Genomic DNA, 13666 nt, shown 5'->3' with positions numbered 1-13666 from the left:
GTTGAATAAATTACAGCTGAGCCATATGGAGACCTTTGCAGCTTTAAAAAATAATAAAATAAAATAAAATAAAATAAAATAAAATAATAAAATAAAATAACTGAGGAAGATTTCTGAATTGATATGGCATCAATTCCACTCTATTAAGTGGAAGGGAAAAAAAAAGGCAAAGGCCCAAAGCGCGTCAATATAGTATGCTGCTCTTCATGTCAGAAAGAAGAGAATATAAGAACACACAGAGGTATCTGCTCATCTGGGCAAAGGAAATATAGGAAGCACAGGTGAATCTTTGGAAGAGGCTGGTTCCTCCGGGGCAGGTGGAAAGAGGTGGAGAGAGTGAGGACTGGAAATGGGAGAGCAGGGGCATGGAGAGACTGCTACATCTCCAAGTGTATCTTTTAAAATGTGTATTATTCTGGGGCGCCTGGGTGGTTCAGTCGGTTGAGCGTCGGACTTCAGCTCAGGTCATGATCTCACCGTCTGTGAGTTCGAGCCCCGCGTCGGGGTCTGTGCTGACAGCTCAGAGCCTGGAGCCTGCTTTGGATTCTGTGTCTCCCTCTCTCTCTGTCCCTTCCCCACTCTCATCTGTCTCTCTTTCTCTCTCTTTCAAAAATAAACATTAAAATATTTAAAAATAAAGAAATAAAATGTGTATTATTGAGATATAATTTACATACCATAAAATGCACCCTTTTGAGGGGTAAGTCAGTGGATTTTAGACTGTTTGCAAAATCGTGCAGCCCTCGCCATGATCTTGTTCCAGAACATTTTCATCATCCCGTTCGTCGTCCCTCCCCTCAATGCCTGGCGACCCCTGATCTACTTTCCTGTCTCTGCAGATTTGCAGATCCATATAATTTGCAGATTTCATATAAATAGAATCATACAATATGTGGCTTTTGGTGCCTGGTTGCTTTCACCCAGCAGAACGCTTGCACGGTTCATCCGTGTTGTAGCGGGGATCAGCATACCCATTCCTTTTTATGGCTGGATAATATTGCTGTGTGATAATATTCTGCTGTGATAATATTCTACCACGTTTTGCTCATCCATTCAGCTGTTGCTGGACCTTTGGGATCTTTCCACTTTGGGGCTACTAAGGATAATACTGCTATGGACATTCACGTATGGGGGCTTGTATGGACCCGTGTTTTCAATTCTTCCGGGTATATACCTGGGAATGGAATTACTGGGTCATAGAGTAACACCATGTGACATTTTTTGAGGAACTGCCAGACTGTTTCCCAAAAAGCCCAGAGCCCCCTTATGAGGACTGTGACCTCCCCAAGCCCTGTGGAGTCACTGGGTCAGACCTGAACCAGGCTTCCTCTCTGTCCTGACAAGCACGCCCCCTCCCGTGCCCTCTCCTAGCACTCCAAGGCTCCGAGCCCTGTCCCTTCCACCTGCCGTGACCCCTGGGCTCCCTCCACTCCTTTGTCCCTCCCAGGTCAGGCACTTCCTTGCTCCCCTGCTCCCCATCTCCTCACTCTCCCCAGCCCCCCTCCTGCCCCTCAGAGCCCTTTCCCTGCAGCCAAATGAACTTTCTGAAATACAAATCCAATCTCCTATCCTATTACTTCAAACTCTTGAGAGCAGGAGTAAAGAATAGAGGATGACATTTTACAGACTAATGTCATTTCTGGGTTCTTGGGAGCATCAGAATGAACCTTCCGGAAAGACTGCTCTCCTACCAGGAAAATTATGTTAATGAGCCTGTTCGTTAACTCAAAGGCCAGGCTGAGTCTAGACAGGAGGGAGGAGGAGGGTCACCAACACTACAGAATACTTCTGTAAATGACGGTCCCAGGGTGGAGAGGGGCCATCTCTAAAAACCGTTATAATTCGATTGAACGCCGAGAGATTGGCAGTCGCCCCTGGCAGCCTCGGGGTGGGTGTCCAGGTGGGGTTCTGGAACCGGATGGGTGGCGAGCCAGGAAGGGGACAGGGAAGGGGCAGCTCGAGGAAGCCGAGGTGGGCCTGACCTGCGAGCTCCCCCCTCACCTCCCGCCTCCCACTCCCAGGGCCACGGAGATGAGGGCGGCTGAGGAGGTTTTCCTCCCGCTGAAGGCATGAAAGATGTCATGGCTGTGTGTGTTTGCGTGCACACAAAGTGCCGTCTGCCCCCTCCTCTCTGGAGCCCGAGCGCTAGCCTCTGGCTGGTGCAGTGGCAGCTCTGGAGTCTGGGTGTGGTTGGCATCGGGCACAGCGGTTAGGGGAGCGGTCAGGGCCCGGGAGTGGCGGGCAGGAGGTCTGAGCGGGTCATTCTCCTACCTGGGCCTCAGTCTCCACATCTGGCCAAGGGCAGTGGTAATAATCCCCGTTCCCTGGCTGGCGTGAGGATTCAAGGCAGTCAGGGACTCAGAGGTGCTTTACAACATGCTGTCTCTCCACGTTAATTTACATACTAAAAAACATCGAAAAAACAGAGAGAGAGAAAGAGAGAGAAAGAATCTCAGGCAGGCTTGGCTTGGCCACATTAGCTCAGAGCCCGACATGGGGCTCGATCCCATTAACAACCTGATAACAACCTGAGCAGAAATCAAAAGTTGGGCGCCCAACCAATTGAGCCACCCAGGGGCGTCTAAAAAACAAAACCTCTGCAAATAATTTTTTTTTATTTTCTCGCACATCTTTTAGACTCATTCTTAGGTACCTTTTTATCTCTACTTTTAAAAGATGCCTTTTCCTGAGGGGCATGGGTGGCTCAATCGGTTAAACCTCTGACTTCGGCTCAGGTCATGGTCTTGGGGTTTCTGAGTTCCAGCCCCCCACTTGGGTTCTCTGCTGTCAGCACAGAACCCTCTTCAGATCCTCTGTTCCCCTCTCTCTCTGCCCCTCCCCTGATGGTTCTCTCCCTCTCTCTCTAACTAAACTAAAAAAAAAAGAAAAAAGAAAACTTTTCCTGACTGCTTACTACTACTGTATAGAAATTACATTGATTTTTGTATGTCAATTTTGTATCTGGAAAACTTGGTGCTTTATCAAATTAATGTAATCAATTATATGTCGGATTTGTGTGTGTGTGTGTGTGTGTGTGTGTGTGTGCGCGTGTGTTTTTCGGTGAGTTCTCTGCATAGACTAATGGTTCTCAGTGTGGTATACTGCCCCCTGGTTGGGAGATTAGAAAATTTGTGAGAGTTTTGTTGTGCCCAAGAAATGACACATCACAACTCATTTTATTTTATTTTAAAGTATTTTCTTTTATTAATCTCATATTAAAATTAAAGCATTATGTTGATTTTTTTGAAAACACACGTGTGACAGATTATATTATCCAAGAATTTCACTTCGGGATACGGGGGATGGCATTAATTTGTTACAGAATGGGGAATTTGGATCCGATAGGATTGCAAACCTCTGAGGTTTTGATACTTTTCTTTCTTTTTTCAAGTCATATTTTTGAATCCTTATCTTGCCTTGCTGTGCTCTCGAGATGTCTTAGACAATGTTGAACATTGTGGCGATAGTGGGCACATCTAGCCTTAGTCCAAATCGTAAAGGAAATGCTTTCACCTTTTACAAAGATTTTTTTTCTAATCACGAATAGATGTTGAATTGTATCATTTTTTTCTCCTGCGTTGGAGATACATTTCTCTTGATGTGATATACCACACTGACACATATTTCTTTTTTATCCATACGTTCTGATTGGTTTTTTCACTTTTATTTCTTTATTTTTTATTTTAGAAAGAGACAGAGAGCCTGAGCAGGGGAGAGAGGCAAAGGGGGAGAGAGAGAGAGAGAGAGAGAGAGAAAGAGAGAGAGAATCTTAAGCAGGCTCCACGCTCAGCACGGAGCCCAATGGGTGGACCCATCCCACGACCCTGGGATCACGACCCGAGCCATGTCAAGAGTCCTTGGCTCAACTATTGAGCCACCCAGGCACCCCTTGATTGCTTTTCTAATACTAAATAAACCACTTGGAATTTCTGGGATAAACCCATCTAGATGCTGATATATTATGCTTTTTTACATATTGTCACGCTCTGTCTGATGGCATTTTATGTAGGATTTCGCATGTATGTTTGTGAGACAAGCCCATCATCTTCTCTGCTTATGTGGTCCTTGTCAATTAGCACTGGCCATAACGGTCGGGTCCGGTCGGGTCGGTGGTTGGGAGCACAGGTCCCAGGACCCAGATTTACACGTACCCAAGGACCTGCAGCCAGCCTGCGCGCAGAAAACGTGTGCGGGGCGCGCCCCCTGGTGGCTGTGGGTCGCAAGAGCCTGAGGAAACCAGCGGGGTGAGTGGCGGTGCCCAGGTGGCTCTGAGGGCCAGGTGACACAGGCGATGCCAGGGCTCTGCGGGCTGCTGGTTTTCGCTGCGCCTGATGACAAGAGCAGCTCAGCTTCAGAGACGGGGTGACCAGGACCCAGAGGGACACCGGGACCCAGACAGGGTGACCAGGACCCTGGAGGGGCACACAGCAGGCCCATAACTACAGAGTTCTATACCTTCTGAGCTGTAAAGTTCCTGAATTGCAATGTCTTTACCTGTAAAGTGGGGATAATCCATCTGCTTGTCAGGGAAATGGGAGGAAGTCGTCAGAGCACAGAATTCGGACTTTCTAGAGAATAAGGAAGGTGTCTTCTCCTGGCCTCAGCATTCTCATTTTCTTGTCTGTTACAAGCTCTTGGTAAATGGGAGAAAGGAGAAGGGAATTCAGGATTAATGATAATTGTCTAGCACGAGAGTCTGCCCCAGGGAGGTTTGTGTGAAGGAAGCACATTTGCTCATTTATTAATTTTAGCTTATTATTTAATTGTTGTTCATTTATTCAACAAACATTTATTGGACACCGTGGTGGGAAGAATAATGGCCCTAGTCCACGCTTTAATCCCGGGAGGTTATAAATAGGTTAGGTTAAGTAGGGACAGGGAAATAAGGTTGAGGGGGAATGAAGGTTGCTGATCAATTGATCTTAAGGCAGGAAGATAATCCTGGATCATCCAAGTGGGTCCAATGTCCTTAAAAGTGGAAGGAGGAGCAGGAGAGTTACAGATGCAAGAATGCTGGTTTTGAGGATGGAGGAAGGGGCCTCTAGAAGTTGGAAAAGGCCAAGAAGCAGATTCTCCCCTAGAGCTCCAGTAAGGAATACAATCTTGATAACACCTTGATTTTTAACCCCGTGAAGCTTGTGTTGGACTTCTGACCTACAGAGCAGTAAGACGATAAATTTGCGTGGGTTTAAGTGCCCAGGTTTGTGATAATTTGTCCCAGCGGCAGTGGGACACTAATACAGCACTGTTCCAGGCACAGCAGCAGATGCTGGGGGTTCTGGGAATTCACAGAGCTATAACCAGGTAGGGCGAGGAGCTCTGTGCCCTGGGACTAGGAGGGGGTTGGGAAAGGCTTTTCCAAGGAAGTGACACTTCATCTTATATCTGAAGCTTATATCAAATGAAGCGAGAGTTGGGGCGCCTGGGTGGCTCAGTCGGTTGAGCGTCCGACTTCGGCTCAGGTCACGATCTCGAGGTCCGCGAGTTCGAGCCCCGCGTCAGGCTCTGGGCTGATGGCTCAGAGCCTGGAGCCTGCTTCCGATTCTGTGTCTCCCTCTCTCTCTGCCCCTCCCCCGTTCATGCTGTGTCTCTCTCTGTCTCAAAGATAAATAAACGTTAAAAAAAAATTAAAAAAACAAACAAACAAACAAACAAATGAAGCAAGAGTGGAAAAGTGTTTCAGGCAGGGGAACAGCTTGTTGGAAGGCCCAGGGGCCAGAGAGAGTACACAGAACCTCAAGAGGCCCCAGCAGAGTGGGGAGAAATCAAGTCGGAGAAGTCAAAGGAAAGCAGGTCAAACCGCCCATCTCAGAAAGCATTTGCTTTGTATCTGAGGACAATAGGGCTGGATTTTGAGAGGGGGCCCAATTATGACCAGATCTGCCTTTTGGCTGCTGTAGGGTGGAGAGTGCATCCCTAGGTGGCCCTGGCTGAGGCCCACATAAGAGCTGGTGGTAACCCAGGCCATCTGGTGCCATGGAGAAGATGGACCGACAAGAACTGACTGGAGAGATATTTTGGAGGTAAGACCAACCTGGTGATTGACCGGATGGGGTAGGAGAGAGAAGGAGAGTTTGAGATGCAGCGCCCCCTTCCTGGCGTGGACAAGTCGAGGGATGACAGTGCCATTTACTGAGATGGGAACATGGGGGAGAGGCAGGCCTGCCACACATCCAAGCTGAGGTGACCACTGAGGCAGGTGGATACGCATCGGGAGCTGAGTGAAGGTCTGTTGGGAGATTCAGGGTAGACTCCGGGTTGTTGCAGAGGGAAAAAGAGGTTTCTTAACCTCGGCACTAGGACATTTTGGGTAGAGCAGTCCTTCGTTTTGAGGTAGGCCTGGAGGGTTGTCCTCACCTGCAAGGTCAGAGCGGGGTCACGTGCCAATCCATGTTCCCATCCAGGGGAAGGGGAGCACAGGTGCGGCAGGGTGCAAGTGCGGTCCTCATGGCGTCCACACCACATTCATCAAAGAGCCTGGTCACATGGCCATGCCCAAATGCCAGGGAGGCTGGGGAGTGTAGTCTAGGTGTGTGCCCAGGAGGGAGGGAGTAGCAGACTTTGGCAGGCAGCTGGCAGCCTCCCCCGCAGGCATCCTGCATGACGCAAGAGACAGGGACGGTGGTGGTTCAAAGACACTTCCCGTAAAGGGATCAGAGCTTGTGCAGAAGCACAGAGGGAGAAGGGAGCCCAAGAAGGGACAGCGTGAGTGGTTCCGCCCGCCCGGATGAGTCTGCCGGTGGGGAGGAACGGACCTTGTCCTAAGGGCAGGGAAGGCGTTTGGTCAGCCTCCTGACTTCCTATCTGGGCTCCTTCCTTCTTTTTTTTTTTTTTTTTTTTTTTTTTAAATTTTTTTTTTTCAACGTTTTTTTATTTATTTTTGGGACAGAGAGAGACAGAGCATGAACGGGGGAGGGGCAGAGAGAGAGGGAGACACAGAATCGGAAACAGGCTCCAGGCTCCGAGCCATCAGCCCAGAGCCTGACGCGGGGCTCGAACTCACGGACCGCGAGATCGTGACCTGGCTGAAGTCGGACGCTTAACCGACTGCGCCACCCAGGCGCCCCAAGGGCTCCTTCCTTCTTGAAGTCATACCCTCTTGTCCGTCTCCCACAGCTGGGACCTTGATACACATTTCTGCCTCACCCTTAGGCCGTTTTCTTGATCCTCCTACTTTGCCAGGATGACTGAAGCTCCTGGAGATCACAGAGTCCCGATCACTGACCCCTCAGCCTCCTAACTGATATTCACGACTCCAGTCACCTCCGCACACTCCCTAACCATTGTCCCTCAAGGCTACTAATCTGATCTCCCACCCCCAACACAGTTCTGTACGTTGCCCTCCATGGGCTTCCCAAACAGTGTCCAGATTCCCCTATCACTGTCTTGCATGGTTTCACCATTGCTGACCCCCACGCTGACGCCACCCTGAACCCCCCAGCTTGGTTCCCCAAGGCTGACCAACCCTCAGGCCCAGACACCGGCAGGGAGCCTGTCTCTGCCCTCTGGGCGTGAGGGCTGGTGGCGCTGGTGTGCATCAGCTGTGGTTGGTGGACGTGGAGGGGACCACAATGGTGTGTTGACCGGGAATGACCACGTGGCCCTGGATCAGTCACTGTCCTCACTGAGCCGCGTGTCTACTCACTTGTGGAGGAACCGATGGAAGGGACAACTCGTGTACTGTACCCAAGAGGAGACATCGGACCCCGGCTCCTTACCCCTCCCTTGTTCCACTGCCCACATGGACTCAGGGCAGGAGCTGGCCCCGGCAGGCTCCTAGAGGGGGCAGTGGAGCCGCGTTTGGAGGGGAAACTGACATCCCTTGCCCAGCGGGCTTCATTCCTAGCTGCACACTCCAATCACCCGAGGAACTTAAAAAATACCTAGGTATCCGGGGACACCCGGCACCAACACAATCAGAGATTCTGGAGGTGGGGCCAGGAGCCAGGCTTTTGCAACCCCCGCCCCCCCCTCACCCCCCACCCAGGTGATTCCAGTGTGCAGCTGGGGTTCGGGTGCACCGAGCTGGGTGGGATAGAAGGTATCCAGAGCAGGAAAGATGCGCTCTCAGCACGGGACACATCACGTGCGGGGGCTGCTCACCCTCCCCCAGTACGCCCCACCCGTCCTCAGGAGACCCTGTGATCTGGGCCACAGTTCAGCCCGGGGTTGTGCAGCGCCTTCCACATGAGCAGCATCTCATAGGGCGCGAAGCGGTGCACGAGCAGCAGCTGGCGGAACAGGCAGGGATCGAAGGAGGGCTGCCGGGCGCCGGGCAGCTGCACGCCGAAGGGCCGGATGCCCTCGTGGCCGCTGGGCGCCAGGCCCGCGCGCTTCAGACACATGCCCATGTAGGCGTCATCGATGGGGAAGAGCGGGGTGTCGAGGGCGGCCGCGCGCAGGGCCCCGACCGTGCGGCTGGACAGGAGGAAGCCGCCGCCGCTGCAGTACACCGGGTAGGCCTGCCCGGGGAAGAGCTGCGGCGGCACGAAGTACTTGCTCCGGCTGTCGCGTATGGGCACCGAGCCGTCCATGAGCTGCCCGGCGAAGAGGTGGCGGTCGGGCCGCTGCGCCTCCAGGAAGCCGAGCACGTTGGCCGTGTGCACGAAGACGTCGTCGTCGCCGCTGAGCAGGAAGCGCGCGTGCGGGCAGCGCACCGCCAGCCAGTCGAGCAGGTGCACGTGCTTGAGCGTGAGGTTGAGGAAGGTGTCCGCGAAGGCCCACTGCAGCACGTCGCCGTGCTCGCGCGCCTCCAGCCCCACCAGCGCCTGCAGCCGCTCGGCGCGCTCGGCGTCCTGGGGCGGGCTCGTGCCCAGCAGGAAGAGGCGCCGCACCTGCCGCCCGCCGTACAGGCGCTCCTGCCCCCAGGTGCGGCGGATGAGCTCGCGCCGCTCGTAGTTGGCGGGCGACGACTTGACCGCCAGCAGCAGATAGACCCCGCGCCGGCCCGCGCACTTGGCGGGCGCGTCCCAGAGCAGGGGAAAGTGGCGGCAGTGGCGGTACCGCAGGAAGTCTTGGATGCGCTGCGGCAGCTGCTCGAAGTCGTCCGTGGCGTTGGCCGAGTCGTTGGCCACACACGGGCTGAACAGCCACGGCTGCGCGGCCACAGGAGCAGCGGGGGTGGCCTCGACGGATCCGTCCCACATGTTCTCCTGCGGGGACCTGGAGGCTTGGAGGAACCATAGGTGCAGGGCCAAGAAACTCACACCCACCAGAAAGAAGGTCAGAGTCTTAGGATTCATGGACCTGCGGCAGGGAAAAGCCATCTGTGGGGGAAACCGAGTCAGAGGTGAGCCAGGAGTCATCTTCGGCGTCAGCAGAAGGGCACCCTTGCCCCATCACGTCTCTCCCGGAACCAGCCCCTTCTCAACTTTGCTGCTACAAGGTTAAGGGGCAAACCACAATTCAAGATTACCCCAAAGCATCTCACGTCTCCCACAGTCTGGAGTGTTCTGACCTTCAGAATCTCATTGTCTCCTGACATCCCCCCTCCGGCGGAATCCACCCAGGATCAGCGAACTCACATCAAAGCCAAAATCTTCATCGTCCTGTGAATTCCTATCCTGCTTCCCTACCTCAGTAAATGGCATCACCGTCCACTCAGTTACTCCAGCCAGAAGTCCGGACTCTCCCCACCCTCAACTTATATCCAGACTCCATACCCTGGAGTTTCTGCATCCAAATCTCTCCACCCTTATTCCCTCCTCTCTGTCCCTGTCAGCCCTGCCCCTCTCTGATTTATTTCCTCCTTTGCCACCTTAGTCAAGGAAGCCTGAGGTGACAGCAATGGACTCAGACACACGTCAAATTCTGGCATCACCACTTAATGTGTCCTCTTGAACACGTCACTTCAGATCTCTAGGACTGAGTGTTCTCTGTAAGAAAGGGTTAGTAGATTCCTACTGTGCAGGGTCGTTGGGAGCATTAAATGAGCATAAAGTGGCCAGTCAGCGATATTATAACCTCGTTGGCATCCTCTGACCTCACTCCTTTTTTTTCTTCATGCTGGTTTTATCTCCTGTTCCCTGAATATGCCAGGTCAGGCCCTCTTTTCTGTGTATCTAACTCCCCCCGCCTGCCCAGGGGCACCTCAAGCCCTGCTTTCATGAAGAACCCCTCAAGACAAATCCCAGATCACAGTAGCCTTTTTTGTATTTACTCCCTGCTAAATCCTGTCACACCGGCTCCTGTCCCTGAAACACACTTGTCTCTGTTTAAGAGATGCCACTCCCTTCTGGCTTTCTGTCTCCTTCTTTCGCCACGTCTTTCAATTCCCTTTGGTCATTTCCTCCTCTTTCCACCTTTAAGAGTGGGAGGTCCCCAGGGTCCTGTCCTAGACGTCTCCTTTGCTTTAGGACGTCCAAGCTCCTGTGCCATATGTCCAACCAGCCACCTGTTACCAAGCACCTCTGTGTGGTGGTCCACGGCCACCCTGGGTGCAACCTCAGCTCTCATCTTCGTCCCCAGGATTGCTCCAGAGTGCCACAACCCACTGTGGTTTTTGTTCAGGCCCCAAACCGTGACGGACACCTTCCTTTTCTTCATCCCTCCACCCAAGCCTGTTTGATTTTAACGCCTAAGTGTTTCATCAGCCTGTCCACTTCCATTCCCACTATCAACAGGCTAACCCGAAGTAGCATCTGCTGCTCAAGTGACGTAGCCTCCTGCTCGTTCTGTCCACACGCTTTCTCGCTCTCAGCAGATCCTTCCTCCACAGTAGCTGGGGGTACCTGTGAACGTGCGGATTTCATGCCACTCCTCACGCTCTTTTCTTCAGCTTTCTGTCAGCCATCTGCCCTGGCCATCAGCCAAGTCACAGCCTTAGCCTGGAAAAGCTCTTTCTATCTCTTTCTACCTTGGAGCTCCCCTGCCTGGATGGACCCCCCCCCCCTCCCTCCTTTGCCTACGTAACACCTGCTCAGCCTCCTCAGCCTCTGGGTCCATTGAATAGGAATGTCCTTGGCTAGGCCTTAACATCGCTCAAAGGAAACCAGAACATTATTTGTTTTAAAGTGTATCTTCTTTTGGGGTGCCCGGGTGGTCTAGTTGGTTGAGCGTCCAACTCTTGATGTCAGCTCAGGTCATCATCTCACAGTCGTGAGATAGAGTCCCTCTCCCCTACTTGCTCTCTCTGCCTCTCTTTCAAAAAAAAAAAAAAAAAAAAAGTGTATCTTCCTCCCTAGTCTGTAAGCATCTTGAGGGCAGGTATGACATCTGTGTTGTTCACCATGATGATTAAATGGTAATGTGTATAAAGAATTTGGCATGCTACTCGGCACATGGTAGGTGTTCAGCAAAGGTTACCTATTATGATTATCAGGGGTGCCAGTCAATCTTTGTCGAACGGATACTTTGCCAAAGCCTGTGCTCGACAAATATCTTCAGACTGAGTCATTTGCACGTCGTAGGTGTTACCGGATTGAATTGTGCTCTAGCGTTTGTGTCTTATATAGTCCACGCACCATGCCTAGCGCGAGATGGGCACAAAGCAGGTGTTCGGTGAAATAATGGAGGTACCAATAACTACCCAAAAAAGTGAGAGAACCCTGCAAAAGTGTGGGTGTCATCACTGATCCCATTGGAAATACTAGACGTAGGATCCTGTAGCTCCTACTGAATTCCTGCTTCAGTGTTTGATGCCCTGAGACGGGAGAGACAGTGAGATGGCCCAAGTCCATTTTGTCATCGCGATACGCTCAGTGGCTTATCCTGTTCCTGGCACATTTGTGGCAGGCGACACGTTTTTCTTTCCAGTGAACAAAAGAATAAAAGAACGAATGAGAATAGACTTTGGAGCCTGAGGAGCTGGGCTTGAGCCGGCTGCTTCCACTAGCTGTGTGCCTTTGTGAGAGAGGTCGTTTCCTCAACTGAAAAACTGAGGAAGTTAACACCCGTCTCTCGGCGACACAGCGAGCGAGAAAATAATATTACTGACGCCGAAGGGCCATACAAACGCTAGTTAAAAACAAAATTGGAAAAGCACTCCCCATCTTTTTTCTCTCCGCCCAGAACCATTTCGCGAAAGAAAAAGTAATTCTTGTGTCAAGGAAACTTGCATTTACTTTGATAATGCTCATCCAGGAAGCTGAATCCTGGCCACTTTTCCATATGAGTAACGAGCAGGGTGGGCTGTGGTCTAATCCTGCGGGTGGCGCTGGTTTGCCGCACCCTGTTCTTGGATGCGGCCGCTGTGAAACTTTGGGTGTCCCCTGTCGTTCTTTTTGCTGGATTTCCCCCCTTTTCTCAATGCGCTCTTCCAGGTCTCCTGGGGTGCTCACGCCTCAGGCTCTCTCTCAGATCTGCTGGCCCCGATCCCCTGTCTCTCAGGACTCAGCTCAAGTACCACCTCGTGCAGGAAACCTGGTACGACCAGCTCAGTGGAACGGGTGTCCTTGTTACCATGGCTGCTGAGTGGCAAAGGTGGTAAAAGAGGACACACCTGCCACTTAGGTATCCCTTTAGAACCCCAGGTTCCGGGGCGCCTGGGTGGCTCGGTCAGTTAAGCGTCCGACTTCGGCTCAGGTCATGATCTCACGGTCCGTGGGTTCGAGCTCCGCGTCGGGCTCTGGGCTGACAGCTCGGAGCCTGGAGCCTGTTTCGGATTCTGTGTCTCCCTCTCTCTCTGCCCCTCCCCTGTTCATGCTCTGTCTCTCTCTGTCTCAAAAATAAATAAACATTAAAAAAAATTAAAAAAAAAAAAAAAAAAAGAACCCCAGGTTCCTCATTTGTGGGAACGTGGGCAAGTTAATTTATCTCGGTGCCTCAGGGGATGAAATGAGTTGATCTGTATAAGGCACTTTGACTTACACACGGTGTGCAATAAAATGGGGACTATAGTAATATTAGCAATTAACTAACACAAGAAAGTTTACTGAGCAGCGTAGGATTATCTGAAGTTCCTCTGTGACCCTCTCACCGCCCTTCTTTCTCTGTTTATTGCTCTACACGTACGTTTGCTTTCCTTTGCAATGCTATTCACTCTGCCTGGGATTCTCTTTATTTTCCCTGGAACAGGCAAAGTTCCTGTTGGTTATTCCCTCCTCTGGTTTGATGCCGAGACGGCTGAATGGAACACGGATTCCTGGGTCATCCACCAGCCCCCAACCACCTTAAGGTATTCCTGGGGAATATATGCACAGCGGATATGGTAGGCAATCAGGCGTGGAGCCCTTACTCGGAAGCTTTGTCCTGGTTCCTTCCCCTGCCCCTTCCTCCCTCTGGTTCTTGCTTCACCCTCTAGGGGGAGGGGTGTGAGGAGGGGAGAAAATGCACCTCCTTGCTGATGGGAAGCAGCCCAAGCCCCCCTCTTACCTTGAGTATCTCAGAGAGAAGAAATACACAGGAGCCGTCCCCAGACTTTAACCTCCTTCTTTCACATGCGGAGGCCCGACCCCCAGGACTGTGGCTCAGTTCAGTGTTCTTGAATCTGACCAATCCATGACCTCCTTCCTCCTCCTTGGAGGGAGGGTGAAGTAGGGGACAGCTATAAGCTTCCTTCCTACAGTGACTGCTTACCTTTTGCCATGAAGCTAAATGCCATCTCTTCTGGTTTTCTTGACTCCACCCACGGCTGCCCTGCACGCTCCAGCAAATACCTGACTGAAATAATGCTGTATTGTGATGATCAGTGTTCCCTGCTGGACGGAGGGCAACTCCAGGGCCTGGG

General features: G+C 51.9%; 1 protein-coding gene and 1 long non-coding RNA gene across 3 annotated transcripts; both read right to left on the bottom strand.

The window, feature by feature from the left end:
- Positions 1-1951: 1951 nt before the first annotated feature.
- Positions 1952-6814, bottom strand: LOC132661239 (uncharacterized). 2 transcript variants are annotated; one of them, XR_013550378.2, is made up of 3 exons: positions 5646-6814; positions 4495-5391; positions 1952-2404 (listed from the first exon to the last, which is right to left on the bottom strand). It is a non-coding gene; the product is annotated as an uncharacterized LOC132661239 (long non-coding RNA). The 2 variants fall into 2 exon arrangements; XR_013550379.2 differs by lacking the exon at positions 1952-2404 and adding an exon at positions 3690-4328.
- Positions 6815-7075: 261 nt separating this feature from the next.
- B3GNT6 (UDP-GlcNAc:betaGal beta-1,3-N-acetylglucosaminyltransferase 6) lies at positions 7076-13553 on the bottom strand. The gene is made up of 2 exons (XM_060605550.3): positions 13312-13553; positions 7076-9266 (listed from the first exon to the last, which is right to left on the bottom strand). The coding sequence occupies exon 2, from the start codon at positions 9264-9266 to the stop codon at positions 8130-8132; it is 1137 nt and encodes a 378-aa protein (XP_060461533.2). The 5' UTR covers positions 13312-13553; the 3' UTR covers positions 7076-8129.
- Between the last annotated feature and the right edge of the window lie 113 nt (positions 13554-13666).

The sequence above is a fragment of the Panthera onca genome, chromosome D1 (genome assembly GCF_046562875.1).
Source record: "Panthera onca isolate mPanOnc1 chromosome D1, mPanOnc1 haplotype 2, whole genome shotgun sequence".
Lineage (NCBI taxonomy): Eukaryota > Metazoa > Chordata > Mammalia > Carnivora > Felidae > Panthera > Panthera onca.
This window is presented reverse-complemented; position numbering and strand designations above follow the sequence as displayed.